The sequence below is a fragment of the Gobio gobio genome, assembly GCF_949357685.1.
Source record: "Gobio gobio genome assembly, chromosome: 6".
Lineage (NCBI taxonomy): Eukaryota > Metazoa > Chordata > Actinopteri > Cypriniformes > Gobionidae > Gobio > Gobio gobio.
Genome location: NC_137102.1, coordinates 2320572 through 2344796, shown reverse-complemented (window position 1 = coordinate 2344796; position 24225 = coordinate 2320572). Strand labels below are relative to the sequence as shown.

The window sequence follows — 24225 nt, the reverse complement described above, 5'->3', positions numbered from 1 at the left end:
AAACGAAAAGCTTTGGATGGACAGTGATACAGAAAGCAACAGAACTTAAAGTTGATCAGTTAAATGTCAGTCCAACTGTACCGCTTCCAGTAATAAAAGCTTGGTTGCTTGCAGATGCTACTGTAGATTTGACTTTGTTAGAAAGGAAAAATAAGGATATGGAATGTAATTCATTTAACGTGCAGACATATATTAATGAGTATTATAATTATGTTCAGATATACACGGATGCATCAAGGAGTTCAGATAATAAAATAGGAGTAGTGTTCAATGTTCCAGAATTTCATTTATCTGTAGGGAAAAGGATCAGTGATGAATGATCTGTTTATACAGGGGAAATGATTGCAATATTATTATCAATGCAGTGGATAGAGGAGGTAAGACCTATGAAATCAATAATTTGTTCAGACTCAAGTTCATCATTGGGTAGCTTACATTATAGTCACTCAGAGAGTAGACCAGACATTTTAATAGAAATACAGCAAACATTATACAGGATTAATATGATGGGTCTAACAGTGTTTTTTTATGGGTTCCGGCTCATATTGGTGTCCAAGGAAATGAAATGGCAGACAAGAAAGCAAAGGAAGCCATTAAAAACAAAGACATTTGTTTATCAGTTAATTTGAGTAAGAACGAAATCAAGAGTATTATTAAGAAAAGGTTGAAGGAAAGGTGGCAAAAACAGTGGGATCAGGAGAAGAAAGGTCGATGGTTTTACAGTATTCAAAGGAAAGTAGGAGAGATGAGAAGTGCAGGGAAAAACAGGAGAGAGGAGATAATATCAAGGATGAGATTTGGACACACAAGTCTAAATAGTACACTTTATAAAATGAATAAACATGATACAGGAAAGTGTGAATTTTGTGGAAAATAAAAATGCGGTTTATATTAGGAGATATTTTACAAAATATGTCAGGAAATGAATGTTATCATTTTATTTTTCAATATTTAAAAGTGGCTAATTTATGGAATAGAATATAAAAAGGGAGGAAATGAGTAATTTTGATCCACACTCCATACCAGTCGGTGGCGGTAATACACCATTTCGTTGTTTGTCAACCACCATTCCACCATCGAGGTGAGGTCAGTGCGGGATCAAAATGGCGGCGCGGAGGCTCCTCGGCGCGGGCATGGGCTTTCTGCAGGCGTCCTTGCCGGGTTGTAGACAGGTACATTTACTCAAATGTGTCAAATAAAAGTCATTTAGGACGTTTAATGCATTGTATTTGTGTTTCGATGGTGTTATATTTAAATTGTGATCCCGTGTAGAACACTAATGTTTGAATAAGAGATGACAGTTGTAGTTTACGTCTGTCAGAAAGATTAAATCTAGTCATTTTGTTTGGTGTTTTGTAAGACCTGAGAATGTGTGTATAATACTCATCTGAGAGTGTGTGTATAATACTCATCTGAGAGTGTGTGTATAATACTCATCTGAGAGTGTGTGTATAATACTCATCTGAGAGTGTGTGTATAATACTCATCTGAGAGTGTGTGTATAATACTCATCTGAGAGTGTGTGTATAATACTCATCTGAGAGTGTGTGTATAATACTCATCTGAGAGTGTGTGTATAATACTCATCTGAGAGTGTGTGTATAATACTCATCTGAGAGTGTGTGTATAATACTCATCTGAGAGTGTGTGTATAATACTCATCTGAGAGTGTGTGTATAATACTCATCTGAGAGTGTGTGTATAATACTCATCTGAGAGTGTGTGTATAATACTCATCTGAGAGTGTGTGTATAATACTCATCTGAGAGTGTGTGTATAATACTCATCTGAGAGTGTGTGTATAATACTCATCTGAGAGTGTGTGTATAATACTCATCTGAGAGTGTGTGTATAAAGCTCACCTGAGAGTGTGTGTATAATGCTCATCTGAGAGTGTGTGTATAATCTGAGAGTGTGTGTATAATGCTCATCTGAGAGTGTGTGTATAATGCTCATCTGAGAGTGTGTGTGTATAATACTCATCTGAGAGTGTGTGTGTATAATACTCATCTGAGAGTGTGTGTATAATACTCATCTGAGAGTGTGTGTATAATACTCATCTGAGAGTGTGTGTATAATACTCATCGGAGAGTGTGTGTATAATACTCATCTGAGAGTGTGTGTATAATACTCATCTGAGAGTGTGTGTATAAAGCTCATCTGAGAGTGTGTGTATAATCTGAGAGTGTGTGTATAAAGCTCATCTGAGAGTGTGTGTATAATCTGAGAGTGTGTGTATGAGAGTGTGTGTATAATACTCATCTGAGAGTGTGTGTATAATACTCATCTGAGAGTGTGTGTATAATACTCATCTGAGAGTGTGTGTATAATACTCATCTGAGAGTGTGTGTATAATACTCATCTGAGAGTGTGTGTATAATACTCATCTGAGAGTGTGTGTATAATACTCATCTGAGAGTGTGTGTATAATACTCATCTGAGAGTGTGTGTATAAAGCTCATCTGAGAGTGTGTGTATAAAGCTCATCTGAGAGTGTGTGTGTATAATACTCATCTGAGAGTGTGTGTATAATACTCATCTGAGAGTGTGTGTATAATACTCATCTGAGAGTGTGTGTATAATACTCATCTGAGAGTGTGTGTATAATACTCATCTGAGAGTGTGTGTATAAAGCTCATCTGAGAGTGTGTGTATAATCTGAGAGTGTGTGTATGAGAGTGTGTGTATAATGCTCATCTGAGAGTGTGTGTATAATGCTCATCTGAGAGTGTGTGTATAATACTCATCTGAGAGTGTGTGTATAATACTCATCTGAGAGTGTGTGTATAATACTCATCTGAGAGTGTGTGTATAATACTCATCTGAGAGTGTGTGTATAAAGCTCATCTGAGAGTGTGTGTATAATCTGAGAGTGTGTGTATGAGAGTGTGTGTATAAAGCTCATCTGAGAGTGTGTGTATAAAGCTCATCTGAGAGTGTGTGTATAAAGCTCATCTGAGAGTGTGTGTATAATACTCATCTGAGAGTGTGTATAATACTCATCTGAGAGTGTGTGTATAATACTCATCTGAGAGTGTGTGTATAAAGCTCATCTGAGAGTGTGTGTATAATCTGAGAGTGTGTGTATAATGCTCATCTGAGAGTGTGTGTATAATGCTCATCTGAGAGTGTGTGTATAATGCTCATCTGAGAGTGTGTGTATAATACTCATCTGAGAGTGTGTGTATAAAGCTCATCTGAGAGTGTGTGTATAATGCTCATCTGAGAGTGTGTGTATAATGCTCATCTGAGAGTGTGTGTATAATGCTCATCTGAGAGTGTGTGTATAATGCTCATCTGAGAGTGTGTGTATAATGCTCATCTGAGAGTGTGTGTATAATGCTCATCTGAGAGTGTGTGTATAATGCTCATCTGAGAGTGTGTGTATAATGCTCATCTGAGAGTGTGTGTATAAAGCTCATCTGAGAGTGTGTGTATAATGCTCATCTGAGAGTGTGTGTATAATGCTCATCTGAGAGTGTGTGTATAATGCTCATCTGAGAGTGTGTGTATAATGCTCATCTGAGAGTGTGTGTATAAAGCTCATCTGAGAGTGTGTGTATAAAGCTCATCTGAGAGTGTGTGTATAATGCTCATCTGAGAGTGTGTGTATAATGCTCATCTGAGAGTGTGTGTATAATGCTCATCTGAGAGTGTGTGTGTAATGCTCATCTGAGAGTGTGTGTGTAATGCTCATCTGAGAGTGTGTGTATAATGCTCATCTGAGAGTGTGTGTATAATGCTCATCTGAGAGTGTGTGTATAATGCTCATCTGAGAGTGTGTGTATAAAGCTCATCTGAGAGTGTGTGTATAAAGCTCATCTGAGAGTGTGTGTATAATGCTCATCTGAGAGTGTGTGTATAATGCTCATCTGAGAGTGTGTGTATAATGCTCATCTGAGAGTGTGTGTATAAAGCTCATCTGAGAGTGTGTGTATAAAGCTCATCTGATGTTCCTCAGGCCTACAGGAGCTCAGTTGGAGTGCTGGAGCAGGTTAGGAGCTACTATGTTGACTGGAGGATGGTACGAGATGTGAAAAGAAGACAAATGGCATTTGATTATGCAGATACGAGAATGCGCATTAATGCCATTAGGAAGAATACTATATTGCCAAAAGAGCTACAGGTACACTCACAGTCTTGATGTTTCACTTCAGTTTTGTTTTATACTATATGATTGGCTTACAGCCTTTTAGTAGCATAAAAGTAAACCCACTTACAGTCATTAACCTTTATTTTCACTTATAAAGGGTTAGTTCACCCAAACATGAAAATAACCCCATGATTTACTCTCCCTCAGCTCATCCTAGGTGTGTGTGACATTCACACTTTTATGATGGACAGATGCACTTTTATGATGGATAGATGCACTTTTATGATGGATAGATGCACTTTTATGAGGGACAGATGCACTTTTATGATGGACAGATGCACTTTTATAATGGACAGATGCGCTTTTATGATGGACAGATGCACTTTTATGATGGACAGATGCACTTTTATGATGAATAGATGCACTTTTATGATGGATAGATGCACTTTTATGAGGGACAGATGCACTTTTATGATGGATAGATGCACTTTTATGATGGACAGATGCGCTTTTATGATGGACAGATGCACTTTTATGATGGACAGATGCACTTTTATGATGAATAGATGCACTTTTATGATGGACAGATGCACTTTTATGATGGATAGATGCGCTTTTATGATGGATAGATGCACTTTTATGATGGATAGATGCACTTTTATGAGGGACAGATGCACTTTTATGATGGATAGATGCGCTTTTATGATGGATAGATGCACTTTTATGATGGATAGATGCACTTTTATGATGATGGATGCACTTTTATGATGGACAGATGCACTTTTATGATGGACAAATGCACTTTTATGATGGATAGATGCACTTTTATGATGGATAGATGCGCTTTTATGATGGACAGATGCACTTTTATGATGGACAGATGCACTTTTATGATGGATAGATGCACTTTTATGATGGATAGATGCACTTTTATGATGGACTGATGCACTTTTATGAGGGACAGAAGCACTTTTATGATGGATGGATGCACTTTTATGATGGACGGATGCACTTTTATGATGGACAGATGCACTTTTATGATGGATAGATGCACTTTTATGATGGATGGATGCACTTTTATGATGGATAGATGCACTTTTATGATGGACGGATGCACTTTTATGATGTACGGGTGCACTTTTATGATGGACGGGTGCACTTTTATGATGGATGGATGCACTTTTATGATGGATGGATGCACTTTTATGATGGATAGATGCACTTTTATGATGGATGGATGCACTTTTATGAGGGACTGATGCACGTTTATGATGGATGGATGCACTTTTATGGACTTCAAAACAGAAACAGTAATTCACTGCCATTATAAAGCGTGGAAGAGTCAGGACATTATTAATATAACTCTGATTGTGTCACACACACCTAGGATGAGCTGAGGGAGAGTAAATCATGGGGTCATTTAGATTTTTGGGTGAACTAACCCTTTAAAGCAATGAATGAAAGATCTTGCTCTGAACCCAATAATAATGCAGGCCATGTCCTCATGCTTCTGTGTTTAGGAGATGGCTGATAAAGAAATCGCCGCTCTTCCTCGAGACAGTTGTCCGGTGCGCATCCGCAACAGGTGTGTGATGACGTCCCGTCCGCGAGGAGTGAAGCGCAGGTGGAGGCTCAGCCGAATCGTGTTCCGCCATCTCGCAGACCACAACCAGATGGCAGGAATACAGCGCTCAATGTGGTGATCAGCCATAGCAGGAATACAGCCTGTGGATGAACTCCAGTTTCTTATATTCTCACGGCCGCTGGAAAACAAACTCCTGCTCACATGTTGGATTGTTGTCTTCAGCGGATGGCGAATCTAATATAAGTTATGTTTTTGTAAATGCAAATAAAAAGCTGTAATGTGTCTTTTGTGTGTTGTGAATTTATTTGCAGTTTTTTTGTTCATGTTTTAGGAATCTAACCTTATTAATGATTACTTCATCTCATTGTTTGGTGTCATGCATACACAAATTGTGACTAATTTAACATACAAAAAATATTTAAAACCACCTCTATTAACAAGACAAAAAGCTTTAAATGATTGCATGTTTTTATGAAAATGTATATTTTGTGCCATTTTAACTAGATAAGAATATTTGACAAAATATGTCTTCTTGAAAGTTATTATTATGTACAAAACTCATAATGTGCCCCTGCAGCTCAACAGCAGTGCTGCGTCTCACGGGTATATCTGTGGCATCGTATGGGTCAAAATTATCCATTTTTCTTTTATGCCAAAAATCATTAAGATATTAAGATCATGTTCCATGAAGATATTTGGTCAATGTTCATATCATAAATGTATTATTAGTAGTAATATGCATTGCTAAGGACTTCATTTGGACAACTTTAAATGAGATTTTCTCAATATTTAGGTTTTTTTGCACGCTCAGATTCCAGATTTTCAAATATTGTCCTATCCTAAAAAACCATAAATATATACATATACATATTAAATACGTATTACACTTCCAATAATGTAAAGCATAAACGACCTATAATCTGATTATTCGTATTCGTACCATTATTTTGTTAAGGACTTTTATTTTGACGTCACATAACCCGGAAGCACGAAGCGCTGTTTCTCTTTCTTTCTAGAAACTGGACACGGCGCAGGATTGAAGATCATTTTCATAACTTCAAGTAAATTGTTGAGGACAGCGATGGACATCAATGAGCTGGTATTATGGGCTGTTTTTCAGTGCTGTGGTCAGTTGAATGTTGTGTAGTGAGGACACACAGGTTCAGTCTGTTGTTGTTTTACTGTAAGTCTCGTGTAACGCATGAAGAAGCTGCTCATGTGAATGAAGCTCATGTTTTATTATGATTTCTCATGGCTGGGGTTTTCAATCTTCTAGATGCCCTGGACCCTCAGATATGACCATCCCTGAGTGAGGGACCCCATCCTAATATTTATAAAGCTTTTGTCTTTTATACACACTCAATTTATACACAAGAAATATATTATAACTCTAAAATGAGTTGTATATTTTGTTCTACTCAATGTAGTAATGTATTGTTATATGTACTATTCATTTCTGGCTTATTTATTTAATTGTAATCTAATTTGTATTTATTTATATTATTATTTTATTTATTTAATAGATATTTAATAACTAACTATTTTTTAATCACATTTTTTAATTATTAAGATCTAATTTATTGCTTTACTCATTTATTTTAATCTAATTATTATTATTTTAAATCATTACAGTTTATTTTATTTTTTATTTATTTATATTAATAATTTTTTTACATTTATTTTTATAATTTATTTAATAGATTAATACTAATTTATTTTAATCTAATTATTATTATTTATTTACAGTTTTTTTGTAGTAATATATTGTTATATGTATTATTTATTTCTTGTTTATATCTCATTTTTATTTATTTATATTACTATTTTTTATTTAATTTGTGTCTATTTAATTTATTTAATAAATAAATAAATAACTAATTTTAATCAAATTTTTTATTTATTTAGATCGAATTTATTGCTTTACTCATTTATTTTAATCTAATTATAATTATAATTATTTAATATTTTTAATTATTATTTATTTATTTACAGTTTTTGTAGTAATATATTGTTATATGTATTATTTATTTCTGGCTTATTTATTGAATTTTAATAACTAACTAATATGTTTTTTATTTTAATTCTTTTTTTAGATCTAATTTATTGCTTTACTCATTTATTTTAATCTAATTATTATTATTACTATTTACAGTTTTTTGTATTATTTATTTCTAGTTTGGATCTCATTTTTATATATTTATATTAATCATTGTTTATTTAATTTTATCTATTTAATTTATTTAATAGATTCATAACTAATTTTAATCAAATTTTTTTATTTATTTAGATCAAATGTATTGCTTTACTCATTTATTTTGATCTAATTATAATTATTTGTTTATTTATAGTTTTTTGTAGTAATATATTGTTTTATGTATTATTTATTTCTTGCTTATATCTAATTTTTATTTATATTAATCTTTTTTATTTATTTAATAGATTAATAACTAACTAATATTTTTACTTATTTTAATCAAATTTTTCTATTTAGATCTAATTTATTGCTTTACTCATTTATTTTAATCTAATTATTATTATTTATAGTTTTTGTAGTAATATATTGTTATATGTATTATTTATTTCTGGCTTATTTATTGAATTTTAATAACTAACTTACTCATTTATTTTAATCTAATAATTATTTTTATTTTTTTTACAGTTTTTTGTTGTAATATATTGTTATATGTATTATTTATTTCTTGCTTATATCTAATTTTTATTGATTTATATTAATCTTTTTTATTTATTTAATAGATTAATAACTAACTAATATATATATATTTATATATATATATATATATATATATATATATATATATATATATATATATATATATATATATATATATATATATATATATATATATAATTTATTGCTTTACTCATTTATTTTAATCTAATTATTATTATTATTTTTATAAAAATGTTAACAGTTTTGTTCTAGACTTCACGGCCCCCTGTCCCTCTCTTGCGGCCCCTGGGGGTCCCGGGCCCCTGAACACCCCTGTCCTATGGGATAACACACACACACACACACACTGGGTGGATTAAGTACACCTGGCTGCTGAATCACCTGAGCATGTCAACACGTCTCAGATTTGACTTGTGTGTGTAGATCGCTGGTCTTGAGTGATTTGACTTGTGTGTGTAGATCGCTGGTCTTGAGAGTGATTTGGCTTGTGTGTGTAGATCGCTGGTCTTGAGAGTGATTTGGCTTGTGTGTGTGTAGATCGCTGGTCTTGAGAGTGATTTGGCTTGTGTGTGTAGATCGCTGGTCTTGAGAGTGATTTGGCTTGTGTGTGTGTAGATCGCCGGTCTTGAGAGTGATTTGGCTTGTGTGTGTGTAGATCGCTGGTCTTGAGAGTGATTTGGCTTGTGTGTGTAGATCGCTGGTCTTGAGAGTGATTTGGCTTGTGTGTGTAGATCGCTGGTCTTGAGAGTGATTTGGCTTGTGTGTGTAGATCGCTGGTCTTGAGAGTGATTTGGCTTGTGTGTGTAGATCGCTGGTCTTGAGAGTGATTTGGCTTGTGTGTGTAGATCGCTGGTCTTGAGAGTGATTTGGCTTGTGTGTGTAGATCGCTGGTCTTGAGAGTGATTTGGCTTGTGTGTGTAGATCGCTGGTCTTGAGAGTGATTTGGCTTGTGTGTGTAGATCGCCGGTCTTGAGAGTGATTTGGCTTGTGTGTGTAGATCGCTGGTCTTGAGAGTGATTTGGCTTGTGTGTGTAGATCGCTGGTCTTGAGAGTGATTTGGCTTGTGTGTGTAGATCGCCGGTCTTGAGAGTGATTTGGCTTGTGTGTGTAGATCGCTGGTCTTGAGAGTGATTTGGCTTGTGTGTGTGTAGATCGCTGGTCTTGAGAGTGATTTGGCTTGTGTGTGTAGATCGCTGGTCTTGAGAGTGATTTGGCTTGTGTGTGTAGATCGCTGGTCTTGAGAGTGATTTGGCTTGTGTGTGTAGATCGCTGGTCTTGAGAGTGATTTGGCTTGTGTGTGTAGATCGCTGGTCTTGAGAGTGATTTGGCTTGTGTGTGTAGATCGCTGGTCTTGAGAGTGATTTGGCTTGTGTGTGTGTAGATCGCTGGTCTTGAGAGTGATTTGGCTTGTGTGTGTAGATCGCTGGTCTTGAGAGTGATTTGGCTTGTGTGTGTAGATCGCTGGTCTTGAGAGTGATTTGGCTTGTGTGTGTAGATCGCTGGTCTTGAGAGTGATTTGGCTTGTGTGTGTAGATCGCTGGTCTTGAGAGTGATTTGGCTTGTGTGTGTAGATCGCCGGTCTTGAGAGTGATTTGGCTTGTGTGTGTGTAGATCGCCGGTCTTGAGAGTGATTTGGCTTGTGTGTGTGTAGATCGCTGGTCTTGAGAGTGATTTGGCTTGTGTGTGTAGATCGCTGGTCTTGAGAGTGATTTGGCTTGTGTGTGTAGATCGCTGGTCTTGAGAGTGATTTGGCTTGTGTGTGTAGATCGCTGGTCTTGAGAGTGATTTGGCTTGTGTGTGTAGATCGCTGGTCTTGAGAGTGATTTGGCTTGTGTGTGTAGATCGCTGGTCTTGAGAGTGATTTGGCTTGTGTGTGTAGATCGCTGGTCTTGAGAGTGATTTGGCTTGTGTGTGTAGATCGCTGGTCTTGAGAGTGAATTGGCTTGTGTGTGTAGATCGCTGGTCTTGAGAGTGATTTGGCTTGTGTGTGTAGATCGCTGGTCTTGAGAGTGATTTGGCTTGTGTGTGTAGATCGCTGGTCTTGAGAGTGATTTGGCTTGTGTGTGTGTAGATCGCTGGTCTTGAGAGTGATTTGGCTTGTGTGTGTGTAGATCGCCGGTCTTGAGAGTGATTTGGCTTGTGTGTGTAGATCGCCGGTCTTGAGAGTGATTTGGCTTGTGTGTGTGTAGATCGCTGGTCTTGAGAGTGATTTGGCTTGTGTGTGTGTGTAGATCGCCGGTCTTGAGAGTGATTTGGCTTGTGTGTGTGTAGATCGCCGGTCTTGAGAGTGATTTGGCTTGTGTGTGTAGATCGCTGGTCTTGAGAGTGATTTGGCTTGTGTGTGTAGATCGCCGGTCTTGAGAGTGATTTGGCTTGTGTGTGTAGATCGCCGGTCTTGAGAGTGATTTGGCTTGTGAGTGTAGATCGCTGGTCTTGAGAGTGATTTGGCTTGTGTGTGTAGATCGCTGGTCTTGAGAGTGATTTGGCTTGTGTGTGTAGATCGCCGGTCTTGAGAGTGATTTGGCTTGTGTGTGTAGATCGCCGGTCTTGAGAGTGATTTGGCTTGTGTGTGTAGATCGCCGGTCTTGAGAGTGATTTGGCTTGTGTGTGTAGATCGCTGGTCTTGAGAGTGATTTGGCTTGTGTGTGTAGATCGCTGGTCTTGAGAGTGATTTGGCTTGTGTGTGTAGATCGCTGGTCTTGAGAGTGATTTGGCTTGTGTGTGTAGATCGCTGGTCTTGAGAGTGATTTGGCTTGTGTGTGTAGATCGCTGGTCTTGAGAGTGATTTGACTTGTGTGTGTAGATCGCTGGTCTTGAGAGTGATTTGGCTTGTGTGTGTAGATCGCTGGTCTTGAGAGTGATTTGGCTTGTGTGTGTAGATCGCCGGTCTTGAGAGTGATTTGGCTTGTGTGTGTAGATCGCCGGTCTTGAGAGTGATTTGGCTTGTGTGTGTAGATCGCTGGTCTTGAGAGTGATTTGGCTTGTGTGTGTAGATCGCCGGTCTTGAGAGTGATTTGACTTGTGTGTGTAGATCGCCGGTCTTGAGAGTGATTTGGCTTGTGTGTGTAGATCGCCGGTCTTGAGAGTGATTTGGCTTGTGTGTGTAGATCGCTGGTCTTGAGAGTGATTTGGCTTGTGTGTGTAGATCGCTGGTCTTGAGAGTGATTTGGCTTGTGTGTGTAGATCGCCGGTCTTGAGAGTGATTTGGCTTGTGTGTGTAGATCGCTGGTCTTGAGAGTGATTTGGCTTGTGTGTGTAGATCGCCGGTCTTGAGAGTGATTTGGCTTGTGTGTGTAGATCGCCGGTCTTGAGAGTGATTTGGCTTGTGTGTGTAGATCGCCGGTCTTGAGAGTGATTTGGCTTGTGTGTGTAGATCGCCGGTCTTGAGAGTGATTTGGCTTGTGTGTGTAGATCGCTGGTCTTGAGAGTGATTTGGCTTGTGTGTGTAGATCGCTGGTCTTGAGAGTGATTTGGCTTGTGTGTGTAGATCGCTGGTCTTGAGTGATTTGGCTTGTGTGTGTAGATCGCTGGTCTTGAGAGTGATTTGGCTTGTGTGTGTAGATCGCTGGTCTTGAGAGTGATTTGGCTTGTGTGTGTAGATCGCTGGTCTTGAGAGTGATTTGGCTTGTGTGTGTAGATCGCCGGTCTTGAGAGTGATTTGGCTTGTGTGTGTAGATCGCTGGTCTTGAGAGTGATTTGGCTTGTGTGTGTAGATCGCTGGTCTTGAGAGTGATTTGGCTTGTGTGTGTGTGTGTAGATCGCTGGTCTTGAGAGTGATTTGGCTTGTGTGTGTAGATCGCCGGTCTTGAGAGTGATTTGGCTTGTGTGTGTAGATCGCCGGTCTTGAGAGTGATTTGGCTTGTGTGTGTAGATCGCTGGTCTTGAGAGTGATTTGGCTTGTGTGTGTAGATCGCTGGTCTTGAGAGTGATTTGGCTTGTGTGTGTAGATCGCCGGTCTTGAGAGTGATTTGGCTTGTGTGTGTAGATCGCTGGTCTTGAGAGTGATTTGGCTTGTGTGTGTGTAGATCGCCGGTCTTGAGAGTGATTTGGCTTGTGTGTGTAGATCGCTGGTCTTGAGAGTGATTTGGCTTGTGTGTGTAGATCGCCGGTCTTGAGAGTGATTTGGCTTGTGTGTGTAGATCGCTGGTCTTGAGTGATTTGGCTTGTGTGTGTAGATCGCTGGTCTTGAGAGTGATTTGGCTTGTGTGTGTAGATCGCTGGTCTTGAGAGTGATTTGGCTTGTGTGTGTAGATCGCTGGTCTTGAGAGTGATTTGGCTTGTGTGTGTAGATCGCCGGTCTTGAGAGTGATTTGGCTTGTGTGTGTAGATCGCTGGTCTTGAGAGTGATTTGGCTTGTGTGTGTAGATCGCCGGTCTTGAGAGTGATTTGGCTTGTGTGTGTAGATCGCCGATCTTGAGAGTGATTTGGCTTGTGTGTGTAGATCGCCGGTCTTGAGAGTGATTTGGCTTGTGTGTGTGTAGATCGCTGGTCTTGAGAGTGATTTGGCTTGTGTGTGTAGATCGCTGGTCTTGAGAGTGATTTGGCTTGTGTGTGTAGATCGCTGGTCTTGAGAGTGATTTGGCTTGTGTGTGTAGATCGCTGGTCTTGAGAGTGATTTGGCTTGTGTGTGTAGATCGCTGGTCTTGAGAGTGATTTGGCTTGTGTGTGTAGATCGCTGGTCTTGAGAGTGATTTGGCTTGTGTGTGTAGATCGCCGGTCTTGAGTGATTTGGCTTGTGTGTGTAGATCGCTGGTCTTGAGAGTGATTTGGCTTGTGTGTGTAGATCGCTGGTCTTGAGAGTGATTTGGCTTGTGTGTGTAGATCGCTGGTCTTGAGAGTGATTTGGCTTGTGTGTGTAGATCGCCGGTCTTGAGAGTGATTTGGCTTGTGTGTGTAGATCGCCGGTCTTGAGTGATTTGGCTTGTGTGTGTAGATCGCTGGTCTTGAGAGTGATTTGGCTTGTGTGTGTAGATCGCTGGTCTTGAGAGTGATTTGGCTTGTGTGTGTAGATCGCCGGTCTTGAGAGTGATTTGGCTTGTGTGTGTAGATCGCTGGTCTTGAGAGTGATTTGGCTTGTGTGTGTAGATCGCTGGTCTTGAGAGTGATTTGGCTTGTGTGTGTAGATCGCTGGTCTTGAGAGTGATTTGGCTTGTGTGTGTGTAGATCGCTGGTCTTGAGAGTGATTTGGCTTGTGTGTGTGTAGATCGCTGGTCTTGAGAGTGATTTGGCTTGTGTGTGTAGATCGCTGGTCTTGAGAGTGATTTGGCTTGTGTGTGTAGATCGCCGGTCTTGAGAGTGATTTGGCTTGTGTGTGTAGATCGCCGGTCTTGAGAGTGATTTGGCTTGTGTGTGTAGATCGCCGGTCTTGAGAGTGATTTGGCTTGTGTGTGTAGATCGCCGGTCTTGAGAGTGATTTGGCTTGTGTGTGTAGATCGCTGGTCTTGAGAGTGATTTGGCTTGTGTGTGTAGATCGCCGGTCTTGAGAGTGATTTGGCTTGTGTGTGTAGATCGCCGGTCTTGAGAGTGATTTGGCTTGTGTGTGTAGATCGCTGGTCTTGAGAGTGATTTGGCTTGTGTGTGTAGATCGCCGGTCTTGAGAGTGATTTGGCTTGTGTGTGTAGATCGCCGGTCTTGAGAGTGATTTGGCTTGTGTGTGTAGATCGCTGGTCTTGAGAGTGATTTGGCTTGTGTGTGTAGATCGCTGGTCTTGAGAGTGATTTGGCTTGTGTGTGTAGATCGCTGGTCTTGAGAGTGATTTGGCTTGTGTGTGTAGATCGCTGGTCTTGAGAGTGATTTGGCTTGTGTGTGTAGATCGCTGGTCTTGAGAGTGATTTGGCTTGTGTGTGTAGATCGCTGGTCTTGAGAGTGATTTGGCTTGTGTGTGTAGATCGCTGGTCTTGAGAGTGATTTGACTTGTGTGTGTAGATCGCTGGTCTTGAGAGTGATTTGGCTTGTGTGTGTAGATCGCTGGTCTTGAGAGTGATTTGGCTTGTGTGTGTAGATCGCCGGTCTTGAGAGTGATTTGGCTTGTGTGTGTAGATCGCCGGTCTTGAGAGTGATTTGGCTTGTGTGTGTAGATCGCTGGTCTTGAGAGTGATTTGGCTTGTGTGTGTAGATCGCCGGTCTTGAGAGTGATTTGACTTGTGTGTGTAGATCGCCGGTCTTGAGAGTGATTTGGCTTGTGTGTGTAGATCGCCGGTCTTGAGAGTGATTTGGCTTGTGTGTGTAGATCGCTGGTCTTGAGAGTGATTTGGCTTGTGTGTGTAGATCGCTGGTCTTGAGAGTGATTTGGCTTGTGTGTGTAGATCGCCGGTCTTGAGAGTGATTTGGCTTGTGTGTGTAGATCGCTGGTCTTGAGAGTGATTTGGCTTGTGTGTGTAGATCGCTGGTCTTGAGAGTGATTTGGCTTGTGTGTGTAGATCGCTGGTCTTGAGAGTGATTTGGCTTGTGTGTGTAGATCGCTGGTCTTGAGAGTGATTTGGCTTGTGTGTGTAGATCGCTGGTCTTGAGAGTGATTTGGCTTGTGTGTGTAGATCGCTGGTCTTGAGAGTGATTTGGCTTGTGTGTGTAGATCGCCGGTCTTGAGAGTGATTTGACTTGTGTGTGTAGATCGCCGGTCTTGAGAGTGATTTGGCTTGTGTGTGTAGATCGCTGGTCTTGAGAGTGATTTGGCTTGTGTGTGTAGATCGCTGGTCTTGAGAGTGATTTGGCTTGTGTGTGTAGATCGCTGGTCTTGAGTGATTTGGCTTGTGTGTGTAGATCGCTGGTCTTGAGAGTGATTTGGCTTGTGTGTGTGTAGATCGCCGGTCTTGAGAGTGATTTGGCTTGTGTGTGTAGATCGCCGGTCTTGAGAGTGATTTGGCTTGTGTGTGTGTAGATCGCCGGTCTTGAGAGTGATTTGACTTGTGTGTGTAGATCGCTGGTCTTGAGAGTGATTTGGCTTGTGTGTGTAGATCGCTGGTCTTGAGTGATTTGGCTTGTGTGTGTAGATCGCTGGTCTTGAGAGTGATTTGGCTTGTGTGTGTAGATCGCTGGTCTTGAGAGTGATTTGGCTTGTGTGTGTAGATCGCTGGTCTTGAGTGATTTGGCTTGTGTGTGTAGATCGCTGGTCTTGAGAGTGATTTGGCTTGTGTGTGTGTAGATCGCCGGTCTTGAGAGTGATTTGGCTTGTGTGTGTAGATCGCCGGTCTTGAGAGTGATTTGGCTTGTGTGTGTGTAGATCGCCGGTCTTGAGAGTGATTTGACTTGTGTGTGTAGATCGCTGGTCTTGAGAGTGATTTGGCTTGTGTGTGTAGATCGCTGGTCTTGAGTGATTTGGCTTGTGTGTGTAGATCGCCGGTCTTGAGAGTGATTTGGCTTGTGTGTGTAGATCGCCGGTCTTGAGAGTGATTTGGCTTGTGTGTGTAGATCGCCGGTCTTGAGAGTGATTTGGCTTGTGTGTGTAGATCGCTGGTCTTGAGAGTGATTTGGCTTGTGTGTGTAGATCGCTGGTCTTGAGAGTGATTTGGCTTGTGTGTGTAGATCGCTGGTCTTGAGAGTGATTTGGCTTGTGTGTGTAGATCGCCGGTCTTGAGAGTATTTGGCTTGTGTGTGTAGATCGCTGGTCTTGAGAGTGATTTGGCTTGTGTGTGTAGATCGCCGGTCTTGAGAGTGATTTGGCTTGTGTGTGTAGATCGCCGGTCTTGAGAGTGATTTGGCTTGTGTGTGTAGATCGCTGGTCTTGAGAGTGATTTGGCTTGTGTGTGTGTAGATCGCTGGTCTTGAGAGTGATTTGGCTTGTGTGTGTAGATCGCCGGTCTTGAGAGTGATTTGGCTTGTGTGTGTAGATCGCCGGTCTTGAGAGTGATTTGGCTTGTGTGTGTAGATCGCCGGTCTTGAGAGTGATTTGGCTTGTGTGTGTAGATCGCTGGTCTTGAGAGGGATTTGGCTTGTGTGTGTAGATCGCCGGTCTTGAGAGTGATTTGGCTTGTGTGTGTGTGTGTAGATCGCTGGTCTTGAGAGTGATTTGGCTTGTGTGTGTAGATCGCCGGTCTTGAGAGTGATTTGGCTTGTGTGTGTAGATCGCCGGTCTTGAGAGTGATTTGGCTTGTGTGTGTAGATCGCTGGTCTTGAGAGTGATTTGGCTTGTGTGTGTAGATCGCTGGTCTTGAGAGTGATTTGGCTTGTGTGTGTAGATCGCTGGTCTTGAGAGTGATTTGGCTTGTGTGTGTAGATCGCCGGTCTTGAGAGTGATTTGGCTTGTGTGTGTAGATCGCTGGTCTTGAGTGATTTGGCTTGTGTGTGTAGATCGCTGGTCTTGAGAGTGATTTGGCTTGTGTGTGTAGATCGCTGGTCTTGAGAGTGATTTGGCTTGTGTGTGTAGATCGCTGGTCTTGAGAGTGATTTGGCTTGTGTGTGTAGATCGCCGGTCTTGAGAGTGATTTGGCTTGTGTGTGTAGATCGCTGGTCTTGAGAGTGATTTGGCTTGTGTGTGTAGATCGCTGGTCTTGAGAGTGATTTGGCTTGTGTGTGTAGATCGCCGATCTTGAGAGTGATTTGGCTTGTGTGTGTAGATCGCCGGTCTTGAGAGTGATTTGGCTTGTGTGTGTAGATCGCTGGTCTTGAGAGTGATTTGGCTTGTGTGTGTAGATCGCTGGTCTTGAGAGTGATTTGGCTTGTGTGTGTAGATCGCTGGTCTTGAGAGTGATTTGGCTTGTGTGTGTGTAGATCGCTGGTCTTGAGAGTGATTTGGCTTGTGTGTGTGTAGATCGCCGGTCTTGAGAGTGATTTGGCTTGTGTGTGTAGATCGCTGGTCTTGAGAGTGATTTGGCTTGTGTGTGTGTAGATCGCTGGTCTTGAGAGTGATTTGACTTGTGTGTGTAGATCGCCGGTCTTGAGAGTGATTTGGCTTGTGTGTGTAGATCGCTGGTCTTGAGAGTGATTTGGCTTGTGTGTGTAGATCGCTGGTCTTGAGAGTGATTTGGCTTGTGTGTGTAGATCGCTGGTCTTGAGAGTGATTTGGCTTGTGTGTGTAGATCGCCGGTCTTGAGAGTGATTTGGCTTGTGTGTGTGTAGATCGCTGGTCTTGAGAGTGATTGGGCTTGTGTGTGTAGATCGCCGGTCTTGAGAGTGATTTGGCTTGTGTGTGTAGATCGCCGGTCTTGAGAGTGATTTGGCTTGTGTGTGTAGATCGCTGGTCTTGAGAGTGATTTGGCTTGTGTGTGAGTAGATCGCTGGTCTTGAGAGTGATTTGGCTTGTGTGTGTGTAGATCGCTGGTCTTGAGAGTGATTTGGCTTGTGTGTGTGTAGATCGCTGGTCTTGAGAGTGATTTGGCTTGTGTGTGTGTAGATCGCTGGTCTTGAGAGTGATTTGGCTTGTGTGTGTAGATCGCTGGTCTCGAGAGTGATTTGGCTTGTGTGTGTAGATCGCTGGTCTTGAGAGTGATTTGGCTTGTGTGTGTAGATCGCCGGTCTTGAGAGTGATTTGGCTTGTGTGTGTGTAGATCGCTGGTCTTGAGAGTGATTTGGCTTGTGTGTGTAGATCGCTGGTCTTGAGAGTGATTTGGCTTGTGTGTGTGTAGATCGCTGGTCTTGAGAGTGATTTGGCTTGTGTGTGTGTAGATCGCTGGTCTTGAGAGTGATTTGGCTTGTGTGTGTAGATCGCTGGTCTTGAGAGTGATTTGGCTTGTGTGTGTAGATCGCCGGTCTTGAGAGTGATTTGGCTTGTGTGTGTGTAGATCGCTGGTCTTGAGAGTGATTTGGCTTGTGTGTGTGTAGATCGCTGGTCTTGAGAGTGATTTGACTTGTGTGTGTAGATCGCTGGTCTTGAGAGTGATTTGGCTTGTGTGTGTGTAGATCGCTGGTCTTGAGAGTGATTTGGCTTGTGTGTGTAGATCGCCGGTCTTGAGAGTGATTTGGCTTGTGTGTGTAGATCGCTGGTCTTGAGAGTGATTTGGCTTGTGTGTGTAGATCGCTGGTCTTGAGAGTGATTTGGCTTGTGTGTGTAGATCGCCGGTCTTGAGAGTGATTTGGCTTGTGTGTGTAGATCGCCGGTCTTGAGAGTGATTTGGCTTGTGTGTGTAGATCGCTGGTCTTGAGAGTGATTTGGCTTGTGTGTGTAGATCGCCGGTCTTGAGAGTGATTTGGCTTGTGTGTGTAGATCGCTGGTCTTGAGAGTGATTTGGCTTGTGTGTGTAGATCGCCGGTCTTGAGAGTGATTTGGCTTGTGTGTGTAGATCGCTGGTCTTGAGAGTGATTTGGCTTGTGTGTGTAGATCGCTGGTCTTGAGAGTGATTTGGCTTGTGTGTGTAGATCGCCGGTCTTGAGAGTGATTTGGCTTGTGTGTGTAGATCGCCGGTCTTGAGAGTGATTTGGCTTGTGTGTGTAGATCGCCGGTCTTGAGAGTGATTTGGCTTGTGTGTGTAGATCGCCGGTCTTGAGAGTGATTTGGCTTGTGTGTGTAGATCGCTGGTCTTGAGAGTGATTTGGCTTGTGTGTGTAGATCGCTGGTCTTGAGAGTGATTTGGCTTGTGTGTGTAGATCGCTGGTCTTGAGAGTGATTTGGCTTGTGTGTGTAGATCGCTGGTCTTGAGAGTGATTTGGCTTGTGTGTGTAGATCGCTGGTCTTGAGAGTGATTTGGCTTGTGTGTGTAGATCGCCGGTCTTGAGTGATTTGGCTTGTGTGTGTGTAGATCGCCGGTCTTGAGAGTGATTTGGCTTGTGTGTGTAGATCGCTGGTCTTGAGAGTGATTTGGCTTGTGTGTGTAGATCGCTGGTCTTGAGAGTGATTTGACTTGTGTGTGTAGATCGCTGGTCTTGAGAGTGATTTGGCTTGTGTGTGTAGATCGCTGGTCTTGAGAGTGATTTGGCTTGTGTGTGTAGATCGCCGGTCTTGAGAGTGATTTGGCTTGTGTGTGTAGATCGCTGGTCTTGAGAGTGATTTGGCTTGTGTGTGTAGATCGCCGGTCTTGAGAGTGATTTGGCTTGTGTGTGTAGATCGCTGGTCTTGAGAGTGATTTGGCTTGTGTGTGTAGATCGCCGGTCTTGAGAGTGATTTGGCTTGTGTGTGTAGATCGCCGGTCTTGAGAGTGATTTGGCTTGTGTGTGTAGATCGCTGGTCTTGAGAGTGATTTGACTTGTGTGTGTAGATCGCTGGTCTTGAGAGTGATTTGACTTGTGTGTGTAGATCGCTGGTCTTGAGAGTGATTTGGCTTGTGTGTGTAGATCGCCGGTCTTGAGAGTGATTTGGCTTGTGTGTGTAGATCGCCGGTCTTGAGAGTGATTTGGCTTGTGTGTGTAGATCGCCGGTCTTGAGAGTGATTTGGCTTGTGTGTGTAGATCGCCGGTCTTGAGAGTGATTTGGCTTGTGTGTGTAGATCGCTGGTCTTGAGAGTGATTTGGCTTGTGTGTGTAGATCGCCGGTCTTGAGAGTGATTTGGCTTGTGTGTGTAGATCGCCGGTCTTGAGAGTGATTTGGCTTGTGTGTGTAGATCGCTGGTCTTGAGAGTGATTTGGCTTGTGTGTGTAGATCGCTGGTCTTGAGAGTGATTTGGCTTGTGTGTGTAGATCGCTGGTCTTGAGAGTGATTTGGCTTGTGTGTGTGTAGATCGCTGGTCTTGAGAGTGATTTGGCTTGTGTGTGTAGATCGCTGGTCTTGAGAGTGATTTGGCTTGTGTGTGTAGATCGCTGGTCTTGAGAGTGATTTGGCTTGTGTGTGTAGATCGCTGGTCTTGAGAGTGATTTGGCTTGTGTGTGTAGATCGCTGGTCTTGAGAGTGATTTGGCTTGTGTGTGTAGATCGCTGGTCTTGAGAGTGATTTGGCTTGTGTGTGTAGATCGCTGGTCTTGAGAGTGATTTGGCTTGTGTGTGTAGATCGCTGGTCTTGAGAGTGATTTGGCTTGTGTGTGTAGATCGCTGGTCTTGAGAGTGATTTGGCTTGTGTGTGTAGATCGCTGGTCTTGAGAGTTATTTGGCTTGTGTGTGTAGATCGCCGGTCTTGAGAGTGATTTGGCTTGTGTGTGTAGATCGCTGGTCTTGAGAGTGATTTGGCTTGTGTGTGTAGATCGCCGGTCTTGAGAGTGATTTGGCTTGTGTGTGTAGATCGCTGGTCTTGAGAGTGATTTGGCGTGTGTGTGTAGATCGCTGGTCTTGAGAGTGATTTGGCTTGTGTGTGTAGATCGCCGGTCTTGAGAGTGATTTGGCTTGTGTGTGTAGATCGCTGGTCTTGAGAGTGATTTGACTTGTGTGTGTAGATCGCTGGTCTTGAGAGTGATTTGGCTTGTGTGTGTAGATCGCTGGTCTTGAGAGTGATTTGGCTTGTGTGTGTAGATCGCCGGTCTTGAGAGTGATTTGACTTGTGTGTGTAGATCGCTGGTCTTGAGAGTGATTTGACTTGTGTGTGTAGATCGCTGGTCTTGAGAGTGATTTGGCTTGTGTGTGTAGATCGCTGGTCTTGAGAGTGATTTGGCTTGTGTGTGTGTAGATCGCTGGTCTTGAGAGTGATTTGGCTTGTGTGTGTAGATCGCTGGTCTTGAGAGTGATTTGGCTTGTGTGTGTAGATCGCTGGTCTTGAGAGTGATTTGGCTTGTGTGTGTAGATCGCTGGTCTTGAGAGTGATTTGGCTTGTGTGTGTAGATCGCCGGTCTTGAGAGTGATTTGGCTTGTGTGTGTAGATCGCTGGTCTTGAGAGTGATTTGGCTTGTGTGTGTAGATCGCCGGTCTTGAGAGTGATTTGGCTTGTGTGTGTAGATCGCCGGTCTTGAGAGTGATTTGGCTTGTGTGTGTAGATCGCCGGTCTTGAGAGTGATTTGGCTTGTGTGTGTAGATCGCTGGTCTTGAGAGTGATTTGGCTTGTGTGTGTAGATCGCCGGTCTTGAGAGTGATTTGGCTTGTGTGTGTAGATCGCCGGTCTTGAGAGTGATTTGGCTTGTGTGTGTAGATCGCTGGTCTTGAGAGTGATTTGGCTTGTGTGTGTAGATCGCTGGTCTTGAGAGTGATTTGGCTTGTGTGTGTAGATCGCTGGTCTTGAGAGTGATTTGGCTTGTGTGTGTAGATCGCTGGTCTTGAGAGTGATTTGGCTTGTGTGTGTAGATCGCCGGTCTTGAGAGTGATTTGGCTTGTGTGTGTAGATCGCTGGTCTTGAGAGTGATTTGACTTGTGTGTGTAGATCGCTGGTCTTGAGAGTGATTTGGCTTGTGTGTGTGTAGATCGCTGGTCTTGAGAGTGATTTGGCTTGTGTGTTCAGATCGCTGGTCTTGAGAGTGATTTGGCTTGTGTGTGTAGATCGCCGGTCTTGAGAGTGATTTGGCTTGTGTGTGTAGATCGCCGGTCTTGAGAGTGATTTGGCTTGTGTGTGTAGATCGCTGGTCTTGAGAGTGATTTGGCTTGTGTGTGTGTAGATCGCTGGTCTTGAGAGTGATTTGGCTTGTGTGTGTAGATCGCTGGTCTTGAGAGTGATTTGGCTTGTGTGTGTGTAGATCGCTGGTCTTGAGAGTGATTTGGCTTGTGTGTGTAGATCGCTGGTCTTGAGAGTGATTTGGCTTGTGTGTGTAGATCGCTGGTCTTGAGAGTGATTTGGCTTGTGTGTGTAGATCGCTGGTCTTGAGAGTGATTTGGCTTGTGTGTGTAGATCGCTGGTCTTGAGAGTGATTTGGCTTGTGTGTGTAGATCGCCGGTCTTGAGAGTGATTTGGCTTGTGTGTGTAGATCGCCGGTCTTGAGAGTGATTTGGCTTGTGTGTGTAGATCGCTGGTCTTGAGAGTGATTTGGCTTGTGTGTGTAGATCGCCGGTCTTGAGAGTGATTTGGCTTGTGTGTGTAGATCGCTGGTCTTGAGAGTGATTTGGCTTGTGTGTGTAGATCGCTGGTCTTGAGAGTGATTTGGCTTGTGTGTGTGTAGATCGCTGGTCTTGAGAGTGATTTGGCTTGTGTGTGTAGATCGCTGGTCTTGAGAGTGATTTGGCTTGTGTGTGTAGATCGCTGGTCTTGAGAGTGATTTGGCTTGTGTGTGTAGATCGCTGGTCTTGAGAGTGATTTGGCTTGTGTGTGTAGATCGCCGGTCTTGAGAGTGATTTGGCTTGTGTGTGTAGATCGCCGGTCTTGAGAGTGATTTGGCTTGTGTGTGTAGATCGCCGGTCTTGAGAGTGATTTGGCTTGTGTGTGTAGATCGCTGGTCTTGAGAGTGATTTGGCTTGTGTGTGTAGATCGCTGGTCTTGAGAGTGATTTGGCTTGTGTGTGTAGATCGCTGGTCTTGAGAGTGATTTGGCTTGTGTGTGTGTAGATCGCTGGTCTTGAGAGTGATTTGGCTTGTGTGTGTAGATCGCTGGTCTTGAGAGTGATTTGGCTTGTGTGTGTAGATCGCTGGTCTTGAGAGTGATTTGGCTTGTGTGTGTAGATCGCCGGTCTTGAGAGTGATTTGGCTTGTGTGTGTAGATCGCCGGTCTTGAGAGTGATTTGGCTTGTGTGTGTAGATCGCCGGTCTTGAGAGTGATTTGGCTTGTGTGTGTAGATCGCTGGTCTTGAGAGTGATTTGGCTTGTGTGTGTAGATCGCTGGTCTTGAGAGTGATTTGGCTTGTGTGTGTAGATCGCTGGTCTTGAGAGTGATTTGGCTTGTGTGTGTAGATCGCTGGTCTTGAGAGTGATTTGGCTTGTGTGTGTAGATCGCTGGTCTTGAGAGTGATTTGGCTTGTGTGTGTAGATCGCTGGTCTTGAGAGTGATTTGGCTTGTGTGTGTAGATCGCTGGTCTTGAGAGTGATTTGGCTTGTGTGTGTAGATCGCTGGTCTTGAGAGTGATTTGGCTTGTGTGTGTAGATCGCTGGTCTTGAGAGTGATTTGACGGAGATCTCGAGTCTGCTGGAGAAATGTGAGCGGCAGCGTGTGCGGGACGTCCTGACCCAGGAGCGCCAGAAGATGGAGAAAGAGCTGGCACAAAAACAACAGCAGAAACTGCAGCGAGCCAAGAAAGACTCCGGGGACAAAACTGACATCGCACTCAAAGCATACACCGTCAAAATTAACAATTACGGTAATAACCCTGGAGCTCAACCCCAGTCATAAGGGAGATGTATATCTCATCTTCATCTGAATAAATCATCTCTCACTGATGTATGGTTTGTCAGGATAGGACAATATTTGAACATCTGAGGGTGCAAAAACATCTAAATATTGAGAAAATCTCCTTTAAAGTTGTCCAAATGAAGTCCTTAGCAATGCATATTACTACTAATAATACATTTATGATATGAACATTGACCAAATATCTTCATGGAGCATGATCTTAATATCCTCATGATTTTTGGCATGAAAGAAAAATGGATAATTTTGACCCATACAATGCCACAGATATACCCGTGAGACGCACCACTGCTGTTGAGGTCACATTTATTGGTTATTCCAGTCCGTGATCAGTGTTGGGGAAAGTTACTGTGAAAAGTAATGCATTGCAATATTGCGTTACTCCCTTAAAAAGTAACTAATTGAGTTACTTAGTTACTTTTTAAGAAAAGTAATGCGTTACTTTTGCGTTACTTTTTCTCACCTGGGCTGGGCTTGTTTTTGTTGTTTTTTTATAACAAAAAAGTTATATTTTTGTGCAACGGTATAGATCTCTTCATACCAAAATGTAAATAATAAGTAAAGATGCAGATTCCCTCATGAACACTAGAGGGCGCAGCTCTGGATAATGGAGAAGAGGACGCAGGAGGAAAAAACTTTACCAATAAAAACAAAAAATCTAGTAATTTTCATCATCAAAGGTCAGCAGCAAGACATTGGTCAATTAAATATAAAGGTAGATTATGCATAAAAATAGTTTTTATTTAACATTTAATTATTGGATGTTTGCATAGTATTCTGATTTTGCATTTGACTGATTTTAT

General features: G+C 42.2%; 2 protein-coding genes across 3 annotated transcripts in view; both read left to right on the top strand.

Moving 5' to 3' along the window:
- The first annotated feature begins 1077 nt into the window (after positions 1 to 1077).
- Positions 1078 to 5961, top strand: mrps14 (mitochondrial ribosomal protein S14). The gene is made up of 3 exons (XM_079819045.1): positions 1078 to 1172; positions 3962 to 4126; positions 5614 to 5961. Exons 1-3 carry the CDS (start codon positions 1104 to 1106, stop codon positions 5794 to 5796), a joined length of 417 nt encoding a protein of 138 aa, XP_079675171.1. The 5' UTR covers positions 1078 to 1103; the 3' UTR covers positions 5797 to 5961.
- A 696-nt stretch (positions 5962 to 6657) lies between these two features.
- cacybp (calcyclin binding protein) overlaps positions 6658 to 24225 on the top strand; it is a 23894-nt gene continuing 6326 nt past the window's right edge. The window contains exons 1-2 of one of the 2 annotated variants that reach the window (XM_079819197.1): positions 6658 to 6777; positions 23159 to 23372. In XM_079819197.1, coding sequence (XP_079675323.1) covers positions 6760 to 6777; positions 23159 to 23372 — 232 coding nt within the window. In that variant the 5' untranslated portion in view covers positions 6658 to 6759. Of the gene's footprint in view, positions 6778 to 21450; positions 22527 to 22757; positions 23373 to 24225 lie in introns of those variants that run through there. The other variant, XM_079819198.1, reaches the window with a different exon arrangement.